A 20,107-nucleotide genomic window follows, 5' to 3' on the forward strand; every position below is an offset into this window, starting at 1 on the left:
CATCCCCTTCCACACCATGCGCTTCCTGGAAGTCCGCACAGGCACTGACACTCCCTCCTCTGGCCTTTGTCTCTTTTCCAGGCATTAGGAGGCCACCTGATCTCTTTGTTCTCCAACACCTTCAGTTGGCACCTTGTAGGAGAGTGGCCCAGGCCATCAGTTGCCTGGAGACAGGGTTGCAGCCATTCTCTGTGCAGACGGCATCACACTGGCTCTCTAGGGCTCTACAACAATCACACCCCCTTATCCCACCATCTAGAGCCTTGAGAAATGCATAGGGGAAACTGAGGCACCCACACAGTATTCAGAGAAAACATTAAGAAAATTCCCACTTCGTAACACCTGTATACAACTAGCTATATACTTTAAAGGGTGTAAAATAATCAAGTATTGTGCTAAACACAATGATACTCCAAACTGACCACCAAATTTAAGTTGCACGTTTTTCCCCTGAGGTGAGGGCTCTGGGGTGGGGCTGGGGATGAGGGGTTCACAATGCAGGAGGGTGCTCAGGGTTGGGGTGCTGGGGGCGCAGGCTCTGGGATGGGGCAGGGCTGGGGAATAAGGAACTTGGGGTGCAGACAGGCTGCCCCAGGGCTAGGGCCAGAGAGGACTCCCCCCCCCCCCCCCTTACTGGCAGCAGCAAGCTCCAGGGGAGGGACCCCTCCTCTTCCCCCCCCTCGCCCCCCCCCCTCCGGCAGCACACTCACTCTGCACCACGGTCACTGCACATGCTCCTAGGGCCTCTCTCAGGTCCAGAAAGCCCACTCGCCTCCCCTATGGTGGGTACCGGGGGGCGAGGTTGCCATCACGTGTGGCCTCCCCTGCTGCTGCCCCTCACCGTAGCCTCACTGGGGATGGGGGATGGGACTGCCCCTTTCCCAGCGTGGGGCAGGAGTGGGGGCTGCAGGGTGGGGGCTGCGGGGGAGCAGGGTGTCACAAAATTCACCCAAGCCCCAGGTGCTCAGGTCTAGGAAGCCCTCCTCCCCCATCTCCCCTGTGGTGGGTGGGTGCTGGGGGGCGGGGAGGGGACTGCCATCACATGTGGCTTCCTTCCTTCCCTGCTGCAGCCTGCTCCCCCTCACCCTAGCCCACTGGGGATGGGGCTGCCCCTTGCCCAGCATTGGGCAGGAGTGGGGGCTGCGGGGAGGAGGGGGTGGATCACAGGGTCAAACCTCACTGAAGCCCCAGCAGCTGCTCAGGTGAGTGAGGTCCACTGCAGGTGTCTATCTCCTGGCTGGAAGCCCCCTTGGCGTCTCTTCCAGGTGGGTGCCGGGGGACAGGAGAGAGGGCTCCCAAGCAGGTGCATGCCGCCTCCTCCTCTCTCCCCCTCCTCCTCCTGAGCTGCTCCAACAGGCTGCCGGCCGCTGCTCTCTATAGCCTTAGGCAGAAGCAGCCGGCAGCACAAGCTAGGGAGAGAGGCACGGGCTGTTTTTTTTTTTCAGGCAGGGAAGCCTGGGGGGTGGGGGGGGGGAGATGCTCTGAGGCGGGGGAGGGGGCAGGGGAGAAACCCAGCCCCAAATACTGGTGGAGCACAGCCCCCAGCCTTGAATATTTCTGGTGCTCGGGCTCCACGAGCCCATATAACCTGCCGCCCCTGCTCCCAGTGGGTGAGGTGGGGAGTCCTGGCGGTGCTCACCTGGGGTGGCTCCCATCCCAGGAAGCATCCGGCAGGCTGGTCCCTCTGGCTCCTAAGGTAGAGGGTCGGGTCTGGGGGTGGTGGTGGAGGGCTCTCTGCCTGCTCCCGGCGCCTGCAAGCCCCGCCCCTGCAGCATGCAGCGCTCCGACCAGCCGGCAGGTGCTGGGAGCTGCCCCAGGAAGCGGAGAGCGGCAGTGCCTACAGTCCCCGATATCGGGACAAAGGGCGTCCCGACCGATGTAAGGTTGGGACGTGGGACAAGTCCCCTAAAATCGGGACTGTCCTGATATTATCGGGACATCTGGTCACCCTATTTAGGACATAAGAACAGCCACACTGGGTCAGACCAAAGGTCCAGCTAGCCCAGTATCCTGTCTGCCGACAGTGGCCATTGTGTGCACAGTGGCTAGCAGAGTGTGGGGCTGGCAACTGGCTGGGGCTGTTAGATGCTATCCCAATGCAAACTGCTCCTGTTGTTGTTGGTGTTTCCATTACAATGGTGGTGGGGGAGGGGATCTGATGAGTGTGCTATATAAATTACTTACATGCATTTATGCAAAAATAATTAAGCATTTGGAAGTGCTAGAGAATTCTTCTCCTTTTGGCCTTAATCTGGAAAAGGATCCAAATAAAAGCAACGTAGGGCTTTAACAAACTGTTTTAAAAAAATCTCTAAACTTCTTAGAAACTGTGAGGATTTGCAACTGTCAGCAAGTATAAAAGAAACCATATGTCAGCATAGGCCAGCTGCTTTATCTAGGCTGAGAATTTGTAAATTCTAATTTAAACTGAAATAGTAATGCAGGCAGCTGGGGGCTCTCTGACAGCACAGAGCTAGAGATCCAATTTTAATTAGAAAATACAGATACGGCATTTTCGAAAGAGCTGGTCCCCGTATCTGTCCAAGTGAACACTGCATTAGCTTGTTACTTCTGCAGCCCTCTGCATTTACACGTTTTATACGCCATGTTTTATTTCACATATTGATTTCTAGATTATGATGAATAGCCCAGCACTTCCACCATCCGGACGACATAATCATTTTTCCGCTTCAGGGGGAAAAGTCCACGTATCTCTTACGAGGGTTTCCCCTGCTTGCAGGATGCTGGAGACAGAACTGTTAACAAATCATGAGCTTGATCCTGCAGACAGATCCAGATACGTGGGCCCATGTTCCTGTGTGAATCCCTCAAGGATACACACATGGGAATGAGGCTCCAGACATTCAGATCTGTTTCTTTGCTGCATCTTTGATTACGTCTCCTCCCATAAAGCAGGTTCATCATTTCAGTCCCTCTGGTGGTGTCTGGTACCTGGAGCACTTGAATATGTTACCGTCTTGCTTTTAAACCAAATCAACATTTGACATTCAGCTGTTGGACAGCGTTATGTGTCTAATTTTTCCCTTAATGCTTTTCGGCAAATAGAGAAGAAGAAATAGCAAATAAAGCACATTGTCCTTGTGAGGCTATTCTTCTGTTTCATGTCATTTTAGTGCAGTTATTTTAAAGAAAGGCAGCTATTACAGTGTCAGTATCTGGAATAGGGGACCAGCAGGGAGCCCGAGATACTATCCATCAGCTCTTGACAAAGCCGTATCTGGGAAAGTAAATGAATGGTGGTTCAGCTGTAGGGCTTTTACAGATAAATATGCCCTTGTTACTGGGAGGAATTACTGCTGCATGATGCACATTGTTGTCTTTGTGTTGAGCGCACGCAGCCGCTGACACTGCTCTGACAGCACTGCTGATTACAGCTCATGCATACATTACTGAAGCTGTAGCATTTTTCATTGCGTTAACTATATCTGCAATAACAAGCCGTTCATTTCATTGTTAGGTGAAACAAAGGATTGCTCTTTCTCCTCCCGATTTTCCTTGTCATCTTAGTGGTTTTCAGTTTACCCAGGCACTCAAATATCTTTAAATTATATGTGGAATGCAGGCACCGTAGGTTTAGACTTAAAACAGCAGAGAGAAGTAATTTAGAATTGCAATAATTAACTTGTGCCTGTAGGGATGACATGAGGCAAATGCTCAGTTACAAATACCCTGGCTTATAGTGTGCGCTGTCAGATAGCGACTACTCCTTCATTGTAAGTGACTCTCTCTCATGTGTGACATGCAGGGACTCAGGCCGTGATTCTTAACAACGGGAGTGATATGCATTCGTGCACTGTGTATGTTTTAGTTCTGCTCTCCCCTGTGTGTGTGCACACAGACACACACAAAACAAACCCATATGATCGCTAGGCTGTCGGGCTTTCGGTAGGATTTCTCTGAGGATTCTTTTGGGTTCCTCAAGCTCTTAGATTCCTGCCCTCCCGTGCTCAAAGAGTAATTTGAAAAAAAGATGGTGACCCAGTTGCCATCAGCCACCTCTAACGCAGAGAGATGGGAGTGCGGGTGCTTGTGCTGGATTCATGCACAGGTCTGATCCGGCAAAGTGCTTAAGCAGATGAGGCACCCCGTTGGCTGTAAGGGGGCTCCTTACATTACATGGGGAAGTTCACGCAGCTGTTTGCAACGGCGCGCTTGTGCGGAGTACTGTCTGTAACCATCTCCTCCTCAGCCCCTGCCCAGTCTGGGCAGGAACTAAAATTGGTCTTTTTGCCACGTCCCACTCTCCCTCCCTTCAGACTCCTCACCCTCTGGGCCGCGTGTGGCTCGGTCCCTTGCTGTCTCTGACTCCGCCCTTGCCTGGGTGGTTTCACCCATGTGGCGTCTGAAGACTGGAACTTTAAATCCAGCTCACGTGGTGCCAAGCGCATTCATTTTCACTCCTCGCTGGCTCCATCCTCACTTCACTCTCTGCTGGTGTTCTGTGCCCTGTCTGCTCCGCCTCGCCCTATTCCCAGTGTGAGAGTTCCTGGGGAATGCAGGTGTGTCTGCGGTACAATGCAGCTTGCCGTATCTTTAGTTTTTTATTCTTGGACTTTCCTTCCCTGTGCCTTTCTTGTCCGCTACCTCCCTTTTCAGCATCAGGCTGAGGTAGATGGGAAGCTCTTCCGGGCAGCTCGGCCTTTTCCCTTGTCTCTGTAAAGCTCTGTGCAAAGTTACAGCACTTTAGACTTTTTAATTAATCAGTGGGCTCCTGCCCTCTCCCTGTGGCCACCGACTGCCCGCCGCTGAATGGCTGACACGGCCTCCAGTCCCTGTTTGGCAGATGGCTAAGTTGCAGGCAGCCAGCAAGGGGTGGGAATGGATGGAAAGGCAGCACGTCCCAGGTAACACAGTACCCAATTTCACCTGCCCCATCCATCAAGGAAGAAAGAGGTGGCGTTTGCGTTTGCTTAATTTCAGTTTACTTTCTTGCCATCTAATTTCACGTGCATTTATGATGGGAAATTGAGTGGCCTTCTACAGTGTTTGTAGGGAATAAAAAGTATGGGTCAGGTGGAGAAACTCAGCCTCAAAGAATGGGCTTGGTTTCATGGTCTATTTTTTTTAAATGGAAAATTAGAAACAAGGACTTGAACCATGCTTGGGTTTTATTTAATGCGATGAGAAGATGTGTGTGTTTTTTCCTAGGAAGTCGCTTGACAGTATTTTAAGGTACTGTAGCAGTTTTGTGGTTTACAGCTGAGTAAATATACACAAGAGTTAACAAAGCACATAAAAATGATCTTAAGTATTGAAAATGTGTGATGAGGAGAGAGGCTTTCTGGAAGATCTGAGACGGTATTGTGATACATTGGAGTCCTGCGGTGGATTCAGTTGTGCTAAGCGTTCAGATCTCATTAATTTACTAGGGTCCCATTATTCCCTGTGTGGTGATGTGAGAGTTGGACTCCTCAGAGGAGAGCTGCTTTTGTGAGAGGTCCGTGGTTGAATGAGGAGATGCAAGCGCTTACATCTCGATTCGAGGAGCGCACTTAAAGCAGGTGCTTTCTGTTAATCAGATGTTTAAGAGCTTTGCTGAATCGGGGCCTTTCTTCCAATGCTAAAAGGGGTTGGCTAAGGCCTCTTGTGACGCTTTTGTTCTCACTTTCACTGTGCAGATGTCACCCCTTCCAGCACTTGCTGCTGATCTAGTTTCACTTCGTTTTAGCTTGTGAGTCTCAGCTTACAAAAAAAACCTCCTCTAATAAAAGTGTAATTTTCTTCATTTCAGGTCTTGATAGCAGATGACTACTCTGATCCGTTTGATGCCAAGAGTGAGCTGAACAAAGCGGTGAAAGGAGAAAACACTGGCTACATGGAACCTTACGAAGCCCAGAGGATAATGAGCGGTAAGAACATGGGCACTAGGCGGGTGTCCAGTGAGATTGATATTTGATACGGGGTGTCTTCCACATGACTACCCTGGTCGTCAACCTAGCTGAACCAAGGTCCTTCAGCTGCATAACGCATCGGTGCAAGTATGAAGATTAAACTGTGTTTTATGTAGCTGCATTTAAGACATTCAGGAATAAAGTGAGCGAAGGAAGGTTGCAATTTGCAGCGCTTTGTGCAGGAGAGAACTCAGGCCAGGACAGTGCAGCTTTGTGCGGGGCGCTCTTATGATGGTTTAAAACGGGTTTAGATCAGGTTAGCTTGGATCAGTGTATTTACAAGTGGGTGTCCACACACACAGTAGTCTTGGTCTAACTATCTTGATATGAAATTGCACAAGTTTCATAACTTGTTTAACTAAAGTGACTTTAGGTTAACTAGTGCGACTAGGCAAGCCCTGGCCATTGGTGGGAGGGGAAGGCATGCTGCTGCTGGGTGTCTCCTGACCTCTTGATTACCTGAATTCCTGATTATCCAAATAAAATCCTCATTCTCTGTGATATTTGGATAATCTGAAGCATACGTAGATAAACGAAGACCTGAATTCACAATCTGCCGTCTACCTGAGACTTTGACAGGTAGCCTGTGTGCCTGGTGGCTGTTGGGATGCCACCATGATGCCATGGCAATGAGTTTAGTATAAAAGCACAGGCAGACAGACACATCCTTGGGCTCCAACTGGTGAAGCTTTAATTCTGATCTAAGTGGTTTTTGCATGGGGACCTGTGGCATGTTGCTAAGATGCCGCTTTGTACAGCAAGTTCACCGTTACATTAAACGAGTGTCTCAAAGGGCCCTATCCAATGCCAGTGCAATCACCGGGGATCTTCTCATTTCCGCAGTGGGCACTGGATGAGGTCCAAGCAGGATTATAATATTTGGGGAGATTAAGCAGCAGGAGAAGCCAAAACTGTACGAAGCAGCCATCCTGTTTTAGTATAAATGCCCATACTTCTGTTTTTTTTTAAAACAGCACACTTGGAGAGGTGCAGAAAATCACCTGTGACTGTACTGTTTATAAGCAGAATGCTTTCAGTGTCCTATCAAGGTGTCATTGGGCCTTTTTGTTTTTATTGTTGTAAATCTATTCAGCCATCTTCTTCAGAGGCTTTTTAGATGAATTGGATTGAATGCTTTCTTGCTTTCACTGCTGTTGAATAAATTTCTTTTATTTTCAGTCTAAATATCATGGGGGGGGTGGGTGTACATTTTTTTTCCTTTCATGTTTACAGTGCTTTCATTTCTTCACAAATATAAATGTTTGCCCTATATAGAAAATTCAGTGTTTTTAAATAATCCATGAAAAGGACAAGACTGTTATCTCAGCTAATGCGCTCTGCAACACTGAGATACCAGGCAATGAGTTTGTGGATGTGCTGCTAATTCACGAGAGAGAGCATTTTATAGTAGTCTTGGTCCAAATAGCGTTTGATGTAGCAGATGTACTGGCAGGCCAGTTCTGTTCATATATATTGGTATATATGACACTGGAAGGATGTTAAATCATCAGGAGTCCAGTCAAGCAAAGTGAATGCTGAGCAGTCTTGGCTCCCATTAAATTCAGTGGGAATAGAGGATGCTCAGCATCTCACAGGAGTTGCCCAGCACTCTCCAGGATTGGACCACTGATTTGTTGTCCACTACTTACATGGTTCAACTCCTATGAAAGCCAATGGGAGCCTTTCCACTTACTTTGACTGCAGTTGGATTATGTCCCTTAATATCTGAGCATCGTGCTTCACGGTGCTTCATTGCTCGGAGGAGAACCAGAAGGCTTATTTGTTGGAAGCTTTCAAAGATTTTGCTTTGGATTCCTGTGTCGGCATGCAAGGATCTGTTACTGATATTATGCAACTGCTCTAACATACCGTGTTTAAAGAGCACATTCTTACTTCAGTCTTTGTTGTATGTGAAATGTTCAGTGTTGAATTCCTCCGTGAAGTTGTTAGGTTGGCCGTGGTGACTGACAGGTAAAAGAGCGTGTTACAATGGACAGATATGAATGAGATTTCAGCTGATATGGAGAACTGGCTTAAAAAGTAAAGTACTCTGATTTGTTTCAAGCACTGATTGATCCCAGATAGCGGAAGTCCGCAAACTGAGGCAAAACCTGCCATTTATTTCCTTTACCTCTCCCAAACACATCCGTGGACTTCTCCCAAGTATCAGAGTTACCTTCCCAGCCTTTAAAGATATTTCAAAACTACTTGCTTAAAAAAAAACAAAGGATGGACATTCATGGATAAAAAGATTCTGAACAATGTAAGACAGATGAAACGGAAATCTTAACCTTATGTGTGTTTCCCATGTCCGTGAATGATAGGTGTGTGATGAACAGAGTTCTCTTAACTTCTCCATCGAACTACTGTTAACCAAGGCACCAATCGCGCAACTGGCTCCAGGTGCATGGACCCTGGTTGAAGTTAAGGAAGGCTCTTTGCCGGCACATGAGTCTATCCATACAGAACACCTTGCCAGGAGGGACCTAAAACCTTTCGGTTTCATGCTGCTCAAGGTAGGGAGGAGAAGACAGTTAGGTTAGTAATAAGCAGAGACTTCTTGTAACTTTAGCTTCTCAGAATGGAGCCACAGTTCTTAAATATACGACAGTCTGTCTTTCAATCTGGAGAAATAAGTTTCCCTCAGAGTCCCAGCCTTCTGTCAGAAATAAGCTAACCGCTTCAATTGTATTAAGTAGTGCCAGAGCTCAAGCAGGAGAAAGATTACGTTTTTTAGTGACAATAGCTTTGATCGTGTACCTGACAAATATAGCTTGTTTGTAGACAAGAAAACTTCCCTTACAGTACGGTGTAGTCCTCCGAGCACTTAATTTGCAACAGCAATGAAATAAGACAGTGAACCTTAGCAGTCACTGGTTTGCCTGATCCAGCACCCTGTCCAGTGTAGACGCAGCTCTCATCTGGTTCAACATTTGCTTTCCAGATAGTGCCCCCAAAAGCGCATTCTTTTCCAGACTGACGGTTTAGCTCGGTCTTCATGCTAAAGTCTGTAAATGAGGAGAAAATCCCTTTGTGGTCTGAGTTTTAAGACTGATGCCAGAGGAAAACAAAATGTTCCTGTTACGGAGAAAATTTGCTTGTTCTCCTGGCAGCAACTGATGTTCTGTCTCAGCCACTTGGATCAGAGAGAAATGCTTATGGGCGGTCTTCAGTGAATGTTCGTCTGACCTGGAGCCCTGTGAACTCTTAGTCTAACCGTGGTGTCTCTTCCATGTTCTAGGGTGGGACCTTGGCTACCCATTTCCTCAGGAAACCTAAGCCACTTTTTGGACTCTGTTCCTTGTGGTGGCCTAGCTAATCTTTATTTTGTAATAGGTATTTTTACAGCAGCTAGCACTAGGAGGCGCTGGTCCTGACTGAGGCCTCCCAGAACCACTGTAAAATGAATAATAAGCTTTGTGAGATGTTGGAGGTGACTCCACAGTTCCAGTTGCATTGAGATCCCTGTTTTCACACAACAGGGACTGAATTTAGTGTCGAAATTTGGCAAAAGGGAGAACTGATCTTTTTCCATGAAAAATATTTACTAGTTTTTTAGAGAGGAAACCTTTTAAAATATTCCCTTGCTGAAGTATTGCTCTGTTTGCCTTGAAGTTTGGGCTTCCTATAGCTACACCAACATGGTTCTTCCGCTCCAAACTACTTCTCTCTTTCTCATAATACCTTGGACATAAGCCACTTGTCAGACTTTAAAAGGAAACTGAGTTACTGCCTTTGTTCAGAATTGCTGTCCTGAGCTGTACAAAGGTTAGCTGTGGACGTGCTCGTGGTCATCAGCTACTTTTCTTCTTGGCAAATCACCGTTTTCTCTGTTAGTCTCACATGATTCATTTTGGCTGTATTTGAAAAACATTTCTTGTGAATGTTTGCCTGAAATTTCAACCAAAAATTCAGCCTTTGGCCGTTGAAGCACTGCATGTTTTGGACGAATAAATTGGGTAGATTTGTTATCTAAGGCATACTTGTATTCCTTTCCATAGCCAGGGATAAAAGCAAGGTTTAATAAAACCCCAACATCGTCTTCCTTTATTCTTGTGGAATGAGCCTGCTGTTTAATTATGTCACAAGTGGGTAGGCAATAGTCTTGATAGGATCATTTAACGTGTTAAACAGCAGGACAGAACTATATAATTGATTCTTCATTTGTCGTTTTACGGTCAGATCTGTGGTTAAAACTGAACAAAGACCTTCTTGGGCAGCAGGGCCCTAAATACATTCAGTGATCTTGCTCGTTCTGCATTTATGCCCTTTTACTCTAGATTGGCTTTCACTTCCCCAGGGATGTGCTGTTTAATGGATACAGTGCTTTACTTTGAAGACCCTTCTAATGCATTTCATGGACACTCTCACAATAAGATGTCGGCTCAGGCACTGTCGAGGGATCTCTGTCGAATACTTCGGAGAAGAGAGCTTCATAAAAGGGAAGAATTACAATGCAGTTACTAAAAGCCCGGACGTCAGATTATGTCGTCTGTTGTTAACGGTTGGCGTTTGGAGTGCGTTTGGTCTGTGGCAGCTATGACGTGGTATGAGTGTTGGTGAACAGCTTCTAAAGAGAAGATCTCAGAAACGAAGGGCCAGCCAGCCGTGTGCTGGGATCGCTGTGAGGTGCAGCAGTCCAGAGGAGCAGTGGAATCTGGTCTGCTGTATGGAGCTTTTTGATGTATAGGACAGAGTACATCTGCTCTACGTTCTTTCCTGGGGCAGATCTGCCCTTCAGGCTGGTGGGGAGGGAGGGAAAGGAAGCAGGATGGCTGCCTCTCGACCCCTTTTTGAGGTGCTGGGCATCCTCATACCACTACACAGGGACGAGCTCTTGCACTCTCTTGAGTAGGGACTGCAGTTGTGCCTGACTCTTAGCAGGGCCCGCAAGGGACGGGGTGTAAGGGGGCGTTCTCTGTGCTCCTGCACAAGGGCCGGGCACGGTCCGGCTCTGAACTTGGCTAGGACTGTGTATGGCTCAAAATGGAAAACTTCACAATGCAATAAAAAGCGTTGAAAGGCTCAAATCCTGCCAGTGACTTGCTTGAAGCCGTGACCCTGCCGGGTGCATCAGATTTTTCAGGATCAGGGGTAAGCAATTACAATTAAAGAAGTGGGGGTGGGTGGGTGAGGGGGGGATCCAGTTTCTGGCAGAACATGTTGGTAAAAGTTGCTCAGTCATCTTGTCCCATTGGGTCCTTAGCAGAGCGCTGGAAGGCAGCTTTATAAGGAGAGCCCAGCATCACGGTATTGTCACGACTGCAGGACACCCCCTAGCCAGAGCCTAGTAGGAAGGACTGGAGGGAGGAATGCGAGTAAGAAACCTGGTGTCTGGCCCCTGCTCTTTGGAAAAGAGGCAGCTACTGGCATTGCTGCGAGGCAGCTGTCCCCAGGCGCTGCTCAGGGGCTCCATGGGTCATATCCGATTCTGGGTAGTCGATGTTTAGCGCGTGCTGAACCTTTCCCCAATCCCCGTGTAACCACTGGCTGCCAGAAGGCAGAACGCCACCTCTGTCCTCCCTCCCCCCCCAACCATCTAAGAACCTTCTTTCTGGCTGGGGAGAGGTGGAAGGATCTGTGCTCTTCTTGGCACCGAAAGGGGCTCCCTGCTGCTGGGCCCCTGGCCAGCTCTTCTAGCTGTTGCGAGTGGGGCATCTCTACTGCTTTACCTCTCCCAGCCTCGCTTTTCTCCCACGTGCAGGCAGGCCCAGTGCCGCCTGCTGCTCAGAGCTTTGCCAAGAGGCAGCAGTGTGTAACGGGACGTGATTGCTGTCTGTCTGGGTAGCAGCTGCAAGACTCATCCTGGTCTTGGCGGTTTCACTGATCTGTGCTAGGGCTGTCTGAGAGCAGCCCGGCGTCTCCTCCACCAGGTTCTGTGCGTGTCCCGCAGGGCTACACGGCGGCAGGAATTGGTGGCTTGTGTGTCCTTGCAGGGCAGGTGGCTGAATGGATCTGTCGGGCCTGGGTATCGTTGTTGAAGAGACCTGGGAGATCGGGTGCTAATGTGCTTTTATAACTGTGCACCTGGGCTCTTAGCACAGAGTTTCACCCCTCTTGGGGCGAGTGGTCTGGGCCGAGCGGGCGGTGGGGAAGGGTTTGGGGGGGCCGCTGTCCCCCTGCAGCTGGGGATGGCTGTGCTTGGCAGGGCCATGCTTTCTCTGAAAACTGCAGCAAGGCCCATTCTGTGCTGTCCTCTCCTCCTGCTCCCCAGCACTTCGGAGGCACCTGAGCAGAGCTGTGCCTCCTGATGACTCTTCCAAGGCGGCGCATCTCCTTCTGTGCAGCTGGGCCCCCGGGAGCAGTGAGCTGAGCCCTCCAGCTGGGTGACCCACCTCTCGCAGCTGTGTGAAGGAACATACTCTGCAGGCTGCTCACTACAATTGGCAAAGCAGGACTCTTACAGAGCCCAGAGGGGAGGGTCCAAGTATGGCCCATGACTCAGACAGTGTGCTAATGCAGTTATACAAGGACAGCATGCAGAGGAGCGCGTGTGTCACCTTATCAGAGGGATAAGTGAACACTAATTATAGTGTTAATCTAATCCACTCTGAGATTTTGTCCAGTTATGTCTGTTGTGACAGTATTTTTTTGAGCACCAAATTAAATTAGTCTCTATTTCAACTCCTGATTTCAATTAGCAGGGACTCAAGATGACACATAATTGATTAAACAAAGATCAGTTTGAAATATGATAAATTTAGACCCAGTCAAAGATTACATGTCCCAAACCGAACTGCACTGCGAAATGTCTGTAAAATTCATGCTATCCTGAAAGAACAAAAATGAATCCCCATCCCTCCAAACATCAGCTGGCAAGGCAGAGGGTGCTGGGGCTTGGGGTTTCTCCTCTGTCTCTGACAGTGCACTGCTGACAGAACAGGGCATTGGGCATGTGTGCCATTAATGGTGTTTGCACATCACACCATCCCACAGCTCTGTGTCTGATTGTGCTCTCCTGGTCCCCTTGTTAAAATTCAACCCCCCAAGTGAAGGAAGGCTTGGGGTGCACTTCACCCCCTCCAGACGCTGGGTAATCAACATCCCAGCCAGAGATGACTTATCCCCAGAATCTAGTGCTGAAAAGAAAATGTTTTGGCCTTTGGAAAGGATCAGATTGTGCCGGGAGTTGAATATTTTCAGACATGTCTGTGGGAAGGGTATTCTCCACCTCCCCCAAAGCCCATTTCAAATTACACAAGCTGAACTCACTGCTATGCCATTAACATAGTCTGTATGTCTTTCAACTTGCAGAATGGCTCCAATATGCATAATGCGTGTCTGTTGTTTCAAGGTTGCATAGAGGCCAAGTTGTGGTCATTTTTCATTTGCTGCATGTATTAAAAATAAATAAATAAATAAAAATCCCATTTGGCTGTATGTAAAATGCAGCACTGTCCTATGCCCAGACATGTTCCTTTTCTAGAAAGGCTTCATTCTGCTTCTGCGTCAGTTTCACTCTAGCATTCAGCCTTTCCTAGTTAAGCCATATGCTTTCCCATTCTTCTCAATATCTCTTAATACAGCTGTGCTCCATCTTTAAGAATATGTAAAACCATAGTTAATAAAAATGCTTTTGTTTTAACTACAAGCAGTCTCCCCTTCTGATGTTACTTCATTTCCAAAGTGTGTTCTGTCAGCCCTTAGAATTCTAATGAGCCTGGTATGCGCTGTACCCAGCATGTATCACCCTTTTTCCACGTGTCATCTGTTTGCTAGGCTAATTCAAACTGGAACTAAGGTGCAATTTTTTAAATCAGTGAGATGGTAATTAACCATTGACATGGCTTCCGAGGTCACGGGGTGAGTTCTCCAGCACCAAGGAGCCTCCACGTCAGAAGTGGATGAGTTAGCGCAGGCAGACGTGCTGGGCCTGATGCAAGCTGCACTAGGGGAATTTCTCTGGTGGCTGGCCTTTGCCATGCAAGAGGCCAGACCCTTTGAGGTACAACAGGGTCCCTTCCACGCAGGTCCCACCATCCTTCCTAGTACTCAGGAAGCGTAATACTTTTGTCACGTGTATAACCGTGGTGCTGTGGTGCCCCAGTCGTCGGCCTGGGCCCCGCTGTGTCAGGAGCTTGGACACAGAGCAAAGGGACACACTCTGCCCCAAAGAGCTCGATAAACCCTTTGGCAGGCTGCTGACTTCCCATTTGCCAGTCCGCTGAGTACTGCTCCAACTGTCCCCTCCTGCAACACTGTGAAGCACGTTGTGTTTAGCTATGGCGGTTCTGCAACCCATCCCTCTCCTGCAGCAGAGTATGCTGGCCTTTCCCCTGACCTCTCAGGCCAGATCCGAACCGTTTCCATTCAGCACCCACTGTCACCCTGCTCAAACCTCTGACAGCCAGGGATTCCTTTCGTATGCGCCGCACTTCTCCATTGTGTCTGCCCTTGCTGTTGGTGTGATCGGCCAGGGGCCCACCTGTCTGGGCAGCCAGACCCTGCAGGTAGGTGTTGCTGCAGAAGATTGGCAAAGCAGGAGCCAGGTGTGAAGCAGTGATTCAGGGTGCTGGTTTGAAATTCTGCTAATCCTGAGGGCCGGCAGCTTTTCATTTAGCCTTTCCGCTAATTTTCTCCTCCAAACTAGAAATTGGAAGAAGTACGAAAGGAGAGCTGCCTCCTGGGGAACTTCTGTTTCTCCCCGGAATTCAGGGCGTTAAAGTCTGAGCAGGGGCAGGACGGTGCTAATCCCAGGGGCCACCCTTGCCACCTGGAATGAGAGCTTTGCCATTAGTACAGAGGGCACAGAGTGGCCAGTGACACTGTGGACAGGGAGGCTAATGCTGGAGGGTTTTGCATTGCATGGTGCTCTGGATGCACATCTAGCATTCTGTGAGCTGTGCAGCCGCTAGGTTTGTACAGAGCCTTGCGCAGTGGGTCCTGGTCCATGCCCAGGGCTCCTAAGCACGGCCACGACACAGAGTGGGCTTCTAGAAAAGCGATTCCTTTGTTTCAGCCTTCTGCAAAATTCCTTGTGGATGGGAGAGTCTCGGCATAGCCAGTGTCTTCCCATGCTGTGGCCTGTAACGTTATTTGCCTGGCTTGGGAAGTGCAGTACTGCGACAGGCACTTCCAGCTTAGGGGGACTCAAAATAGACGTCCTAGTACAACATCTGCCGTACATCTCTCTTCAGCTCAGGAAAAGCTTGGCCCTGTGGCCAGTGAGAAGCTTGCTAGCCTAGGAACAGGGGGACAGGGATAGGCAGGGAGTCAGAAAGTTCAGCAAGACAGGAAGTCCGTCCAGTGTCCAAATCTGCCTCTGACACATCAGTCACTCAGGGTGCGCAAAGCCAACAAGAGCAAGCGCAAGGAGCTGAATCTCTTAGCTAAGCAGGGATGGGTCTCGCCAGCGACTGCTGAAGTGGGGCTGATTCAGCTGGAGGCACACGTCCCTCTGAATCCGGACCCATGAGGTGCCCCGGCAGGGCCCTGGGGCTCGCTGAATGCAGCCCTGAGCACTTTGGGGTCCTTGGCATCCAGGAGGCTGGGAGAGTGGGAAAGCTTAGCCCAAGTGACGGGCCTCAAAGAAAACCTGGGAAAATAGTATTTTCTTCCCACCGCTGGCTTTCTAGCCATACGTTGTTCTGCTCGTGTCCTGCCCGGTGTGGCTGGCAGAGATGGGCTGGCACACCTCGCTCGAGGCTGCTGTTTGGAGGGTGGAGTGATTTCGCTATGTAATATTTTAAGCACTTTGTGGCCCTGTATAATGGAGTGGAGAATGTAATTGCTGTGTAGGGTGTGGTTTGCCTTCTCGCCCCCCATCACAAAGATACTTTCAAGGGACTGCTGAGTGCCTTTTGGTTCCTAAGCCAGCTCTCACCAAGCATTATTGCGAGAGCTCAAATCGCCCCAAGAACTGCTCCCATGGCTTACTAAAATGAAGCACTTCCCTTCCCCTTCCTTCCTTTTCTGGACCTCCCCTTCTGTGTGTTTCGTTCGCTTCCTCCTCCTTGCCAGGTGTGCCGCCTTCCTCTCTCTGCTCTCACTGTTGCTGTCTCCTTTGTCTGTTTTCGTAGGTCTGCGTGAGACCTCACTTCTGGTTGTGGTGGTGGGTTTTCTCCCAGGATCCTCGGCGCGCTCGTGCTTCCTTCAGTCCCCTCTGGCTGCAGGTGGCGGGGTGTGACTCCCATCACAGCCCAGTGCTTGCTGTGAATTCACTGGACCAGAGGGAGTCACTAAAGAGCAGTGCAGTGCTGCTTCCCCTCCCGCGCAGACTGATGCTGTCTCTTCTCCCCCCCCCCCCCCGCCGAGAGAATCTGATTCCCAACGAATGTCCTACTTCTGCTGCCTCTCCATCAGCTGTGAAACTCCCTCCATGTTTCCTCAGTTGTCCTTTCTCTCTCTCTTCTGTATGCATTTCCCCTTTCCTTCCCAGTCTGGAAGGAAAGGGGAAATGCCTACAGCCCTGTACCCGCTGCTTCACTGGGCAAGGAGAGCAGTAGGAGAGTTAAACTAGCTCAGTTCTGGGGGAGGGATTGTTCAGCTCTGATCTTGGTGGCTGGGGGAAGCTGTGTGTCCAGGGGCAGGAGGTAGGGTTAAAGTCATCTCTTTCTTCTGTAGAACCTCAGAGTTACAAACTGAGAAGTCAACCACACACCTCATTTGGAACCGGAAGTGTCCAATCAGGAAGCAGCAGAGACCGAAGGGAGGACACGAGAGGGGGGGGTGACGGGGGGGGGGGTGAAGCAGAAACGCGGCAGGACTATGTTAAACGTAAACTACTAAAAAATAAAGGGAAAGATAAAGATTTGAAAGGTAAAGAAACTTTCTTTCATTTAAATTAAGAAGGTTAAAAGCAGCATTTTTCGTCTGCATAGTAAAGTTTCAAAGCTGTATTAAGCCAATGTTCAGTTGTAAACCTTTAAAGAACAACCATAATATTTTGTTCAGAGCTATGAACAACCCCGTTCCCTAGCTGTTCGTAACTCCTAGGTTCTACTGCACTTCACTTGTATTGTCTGCAGAAGCAGACTGCTTGCTTGTCACACTAGCACCAAATGCCCTGCCGTCCACCTACCAGGAGCAACGTCGTGAAACTAACTGAGATCACAGTAGCTTCAGACTGGTGCTGCTACTGTCCCCTCTCCCTATGGAGACGTGCTAGGAGAACTAGCAGGATCACGCTGCAAGATAGCTTGCAAATGTTGGGAGTGCTGGGAAAGCAGCATTCCCATGGACCTGTACCTACTGTAAACCAACCCCTGGACGCCAGTTCCCCTTGTAACTCCAGAGGACGTTTTTTGTTTGAGCATGTAACTTCATGCAGCGCAGCAACTGTAGGCATTTCAGATTGCGGTGAGTCAGTCCTTGCAAAATACTTAATCCTTTTAGGCGGGTGATTTCTGGCGCATCTCTGCTGCTGCTGGTACAGAAGAAATGATAGGGTGTAATTACTTTCCTCTTTATTAGGTCTCAGTCCTTACTGGAGGTGGTTTGTGACTGGGTCTGTTTCATGAAGATGCATTCAGAAATGAGGATATTGGACCTAGCAAAACAAACCTGTAATCTATAGACCTAGGGTAGGCAACCTATGGCACATGATTTTCAGTGGCACTCATGCCGTCCGGGTCCTGGCCACTGGTCCGGGGGGCTCTGCATTTTAATTTAATTTAATTTTAAATGAAGCTTCTTAAACATTTAAAAAACCTTATTTACTTTACATACAACAATAGTTTAGTTATGCATTATAGACTTCTAGAAAGAGACCTTCTAAAAACATTAAAATGTATTATTGGCACGCAGAACCTTAAATTAGAGTGAATAAATGAAGACTCGGCACAGCACTTCTGAAAAGTTGCCGACTAGGCTGACCAGACAGCAAATGTGAAAAATCGGGACGGGGGTGGGGGGTAATAGGAGCCTGTATAAGAAAAAGACCCAAAAATCGGGACTGTCCCTATAAAATTGGGACATCTGGTCACCCTATTGCCAACCCCTGCCATAGACACTTCACATTAGCAGCTATCTGTGGCTGGAAGTAGATCAGTTTGAGGTGTGCTTGCTAGCTGAAGCTGACTCTGAGAAGAGGGAAATAGCTGCCCGTGGTGGAGAAGGAAGAGCCACGTTCCCCTTTAAACTTTGGATAGCAGGCACTACGTTTTAAACATTTTGGGCCCAATCTTGTAATCCTTGCTTGGGTTAATCTCTCGCTCAGTCCAGTGGGACTCTGTCCTGAGTAAGGACTGCAGGATTGACCCTTGATTGTGGGAAGAAGCAGCAAAATTTTGGGGCACATTTCAAACGTCATCAATTCAGATGCTCGCCTTTAGAATAGAGGCCAGACTTAAAGAGCATTTCAGGGCCAGATCCGGAGCCCCCAGAAATCAGTAGGAAGGATCAAGCCCCTGGGAGATAATGGTGACATTTGGATATCTGATATTTGTATCACAGCTTCCCGAGTAGCATGAATTGCCTATAGGACAGCAATTGCATAGCCAATGTAAACAAGCTGTATAGTAGTCACGCTGGCTAAGTGAGGTCTGGAAAGCCATTCAGAGATGTCAGCAGAGATGTCATGGAGGTGCCCGCTCTGATTCAGTAATTACGTGTTTGGGGACATGGATTGACGGAGGAGAGACAGCAGCTCAGAACTATTGGACAAAGTCCTTTTGTCCTTCTGACCCTGCTTTTTTTGTTGGTCCTTGCTCCATTTTAGAAATCTGGCTACAGCTTTCATTTGGAAATGGTTTGAAAAAGGGAAAAAAGTGTGCTGGAGAAGGCAGGTCTTACTACACTATTCCCCCGTTGTTGCGAAATAGAAAGGGAAGGCTAACAAAACAGGATTCCTTCCTTTTTATTACCTCGTATGCATGCAAGGTAAGACATGACTGAAAAGATTCCAGGGCTGCATCAAAGCAAACCCTGCCTTCTCTTTAACTATAGCTACAAAGACCATGTGTCTGATGTGAAATTACAGGCAGCTGACAAAATGGTGTCCTTGTCTACGCTGAGTGCTTAACATCATGTTGAGTTAACGTGAGTTCTAACCCTGTAACTTTCCAGTGTTGCCAGGGTCAAAATGAGGGAGGAGCATATTCTTCATACAAAGTCGAGCATATCAGACAGCAGTTTACTGATGCTTAGTTGTGGCAAGTGGCACTTGAAATGCTTTGCAATTTTTGTGGAAGGTTGAGTTTTTTCAGTCAGCAATTGGCACTGTTTTTTCTATATGATGATACTGTGCTTTTCTTCTTCGAGTGATGGTCCCTACTGTATTCCACTGTGGGTTACGCATACTCATCACGCGCTTGGAGCCAGAGAATTTGAAACTAGTGTGTTGGTCTGCACATGTGTCTGGGCTCACCTTGTGCCTCCAAATGGAGGGGTGGGGAGGAAAGGATGGGAAAGACTGACCGTGTCTCCAGTTCCTTCTCACTGCCACACGATCCAGGTCGGAACCTGCACTGTCCATAGCTTTTGGCTTCGGCCTACAAAATAAGAACTAGGTTTCACTTGTAAATAGTTCTTGCATGACATCCCTTATTACCAATCCGCCTCCCAGGGTTTCCTGATCCAGTGGAGTGGTAAGATCAAGCACCACATCCGTTTCACCTCCGGGCTTGGTATTTGAATGGGCATCGTCCTTAGAACATTCATGCTCCACGGCCACGCGAAACATCTTCTCTAATTGTAGGAAGGACTCTACTAGAAGATGTTACCTAGCTACATAAAAGTGCTTTTCTTCTTGGGCACAGCAAAGGAGCATTCTCCCAGAAACTGCAGCTATTCCTTTCATGTTGAACTATATCCTCTCTGAAGACATCCAGGCCTGTCCATCAGCTCCTTGCAAGTCCACTTGGTGGTAATCAGTGCATACCATCCACCTTCTCAGGTCTACTTGGTTTTCATGCATCTACTGAGAATCAGATTCTGGAAGGACCTAGTCCAGAGCCTTCCCGCTACTCCCTAGTGGGACCTGAACCTTGTTCTCTCAGTGCTCACAATGCCCCCCATTCGAACCTTTAGCTTCTTGCACCATGTCCTTTTTCTTTTTCTTTTTTTTCCTGTGAAGGTCACTTTTCTCATAGCCATCACATCTTCAGCTGGATGGATTGGTGAACGTGGAACGATGCTGGCAGATCCTCCTTATTCTGTATTCCAGAAGGATAAGGTTTCTTTGTGTCTACACCTCAAATTCATCCCCAGAGTAATTTCAGAATTTCACTGTAACCAATCGATTTCACTTACCTGTG

General features: G+C 48.5%; 1 protein-coding gene across 1 annotated transcript in view; it reads left to right on the forward strand.

Annotated features, from left to right (window-relative positions):
- Window positions 1–20,107, forward strand: part of SHB (SH2 domain containing adaptor protein B) — a 139,527-nt gene that overhangs the window by 34,995 nt on the left and 84,425 nt on the right. Inside the window, 1 exon segment of the mRNA XM_039545616.1 lies at window positions 5,753–5,870. Coding sequence (XP_039401550.1) covers window positions 5,753–5,870 — 118 coding nt within the window.

The sequence above is a fragment of the Mauremys reevesii genome, linkage group 6 (genome assembly GCF_016161935.1).
Source record: "Mauremys reevesii isolate NIE-2019 linkage group 6, ASM1616193v1, whole genome shotgun sequence".
Classification (NCBI taxonomy): Eukaryota; Metazoa; Chordata; order Testudines; family Geoemydidae; genus Mauremys; species Mauremys reevesii.